This window comes from Colobus angolensis, unplaced genomic scaffold, assembly GCF_000951035.1.
Source record: "Colobus angolensis palliatus isolate OR3802 unplaced genomic scaffold, Cang.pa_1.0 Scaffold76, whole genome shotgun sequence".
Lineage (NCBI taxonomy): Eukaryota > Metazoa > Chordata > Mammalia > Primates > Cercopithecidae > Colobus > Colobus angolensis.
Genome location: NW_012121376.1, coordinates 2376066 through 2378490, shown reverse-complemented (window position 1 = coordinate 2378490; position 2425 = coordinate 2376066). Strand labels below are relative to the sequence as shown.

At 55.1% G+C, this 2425-nt stretch overlaps 1 protein-coding gene across 1 annotated transcript in view; it reads right to left on the bottom strand.

Annotated features, from left to right (window-relative positions):
• The window catches only part of SLC7A5 (solute carrier family 7 (amino acid transporter light chain, L system), member 5), a 43225-nt gene extending 40806 nt beyond the window's left edge, over nucleotides 1-2419 (bottom strand). The window contains exon 1 of the mRNA XM_011928018.1: nucleotides 1987-2419. Within this exon, the coding sequence (XP_011783408.1) occupies nucleotides 1987-2167 (181 nt within the window). The 5' untranslated portion in view covers nucleotides 2168-2419. The remainder of the gene's footprint in view (nucleotides 1-1986) is intronic.
• Nucleotides 2420-2425: the final 6 nt, after the last annotated feature.

Sequence of the window (2425 nt, the reverse complement as noted above, 5' to 3'; positions counted from 1 at the left end):
ATCTTCTGGCTTCAAGTGATTCTCCTGCCTCAGCCTACTGGGTAGCTGGGATTACAGGCATCTGCCACAACGCCCAGCTAATTTTTTGCATTTTTAGTAGAGACAGGGTTTCACCATGTTGGACAGGGTGGTCTCGAACTCCTAACCTCAGGTGATCTGCCCGCCTCAGCCTTCCAAAGTGCTGGGATTACAGGCATGAGCCACAGTGCCTGGCTGGTTTGAATTTTTAAACGATGAGGAATTCATGTATGACTGATGTGTTTTTCATTAGAAAGAGAAAACTAGGCAGCACCCCATCCTATGTCTCCTTCCTGGTGGCCAATGCAGCATTTCCCATGACTCATGGCACCAGTAGGACGTCAGAGACTCAGCACTCAAGAGACTCATTTTTTGAGACAGGCTTGCTCTGTCACCCCGGTCAGAGTGCAGTGGTGGGATTTCAACTGGTCTCCTGACCTCGGTGGATCCGCCTGCCTCGGCCTCCCAAAGTGCTGGGATTACAAGTGTGGGCCTCCACACCCAGGCAACCAGGGATTCATTTTCAAAGCTAAGAGTGCAGGCTGTGTAAGCTATTATCCATGTCGTTACATTCTGGGCCAACATGTGCCTAGGTGGGAGGGAGACTGAACTCGTGAAATTCTCCTAATGATGAAGAGAGAAACCAGAGTCATCCTCTACATCCACATCTCCAACGCCCCGCTGGAAGCCACAGGCTCTACCCACTCCAGTCCGGCTAGGATTTTTCCTGGCTTTGACCTGCATAGTGGTGCGGCTGCTCCGCTCAGAGCCTCAGGGAAGCTTTGGAGACTCAGGGAAACGGCACAGAGCCCTGCTGAGTCTGGCCCTGGGGCATTCTCACATTTATGAATAAACGCCTCCCCCTCTCCCTTCCCCCCAAAGGACAGTGTGGCAGAAAACAGCGCCAACAGGTCCTGACAGTCAGAAGTCACTCCAAGTAATTACACAGTCCCCTGATTTTGGCTCCAAACTATAAATTTAGTCCTTCCCACCTTGTATGTGCACGCACACTATTGAGATCCAGGCCCATCCTCAAATTAGCTGGCAGCTCTTAACGCAAATAAATCTAAGTTGGGATGGCCAGGGTTCCAACATAAACTTCAAAAGCAGGACCCTTCCAAGGCCCTGGGATGAACCTGAGGATTGCCAAGACCTGCCTTCCCACCTCACCCAGCCAAATCATGTGACATCTGGTACAAGTGATTTTCCCCCTTAAGTCCCACAAGAAAACTGTTTTGAAAAGCAGTTCTCTCTCTGGCCTGGTGAAGAACACACCAGCACCCAGCCCACCAAAACAGGTGCCCCATGGCTGTTTCCCAGCATAACCTGGGACTCGCATGTCCATCCACTCCAAGACTGAATCTGCAGCCAAGCTCCCCTCTCTCACTACTGCGCAACCCTGGGGGGGATCCCTTAGCCTAAACCAGCACCAGTCACTGCCCGCATACGATTTTATTACTACTGTTTTCCTATGAGTCAGCCCGTGTCACTGACTCCTGACAAGCTGGTTTGGAGAGCAGAAATGAATGGGTTTTTTTTTTTAACTGCAATTTCCTTCTCACCAACCAGTCAGCAATCGGAGCTCTAACAGTAAATCGGTTGCTCAGTTACTCCACGTGGGTGCCACGCAAGAGGCTGCAAGTATTGCTCAGCGGGGCCAACGGGAGGCTGGCACTTGCCTGAACCGCTTAAGAGGGGGAATGGAATGCCCGCAGAAGGGCAGGGTAGGGACTCTGCTGTCCCCTCACTGAAAATATTCCTAGCCTGTGGGGAGAAGTGTAAAAGAATGAATGAAAGAAACGCACGTGGTTTCTGGGACCAATGACCTTAGCCTAGAACTGCCGGGATGGTCCAGGGATGCAAAAATGTAGAGATGTGGGAGCCAGGGGAGAAGTGACGCAAGGCTGCAGGGACCCAAGGACCCAGGGACTACGACCTCCCAACCCCCGGCCCGCGCCCCGTACTCACGCACGCAGAGGCAGGCCACGAGCTTGGCTGCCTCCTCGGGCACCGGGCAGGTGGGGAAGAGCGGCTTGAGCAGGTAGGTGGCGAAGACCAGGGCCACGATGTACTGCGAGGAGGGCCGGATGATGAGCAGCTCGATCCAGAGCTTGAGGAAGGCGGGCAGCGAGCCGTAGACCTCCAGCATGTAGGCATAGTCGCCGCCCGACTTGGAGATGGTGGTACCCAGCTCGGCGTAGCACAGCGCGCCCACGATGGAGAAGACGCCGCACGCGGCCCACACCACCAGCGCCAGCCCCGGCGAGCCCGCTTCCTTGAGCACGCCCGTGGGCGTCACGAAGATGCCCGAGCCGATGATGGTGCCCACGATGATGGCCACGCCGTTGAGCAGCGTGATGTTCCGCTGCAGGGTCACGCCCTCGCCCTCGCCCGCCGGGGCCGCGCC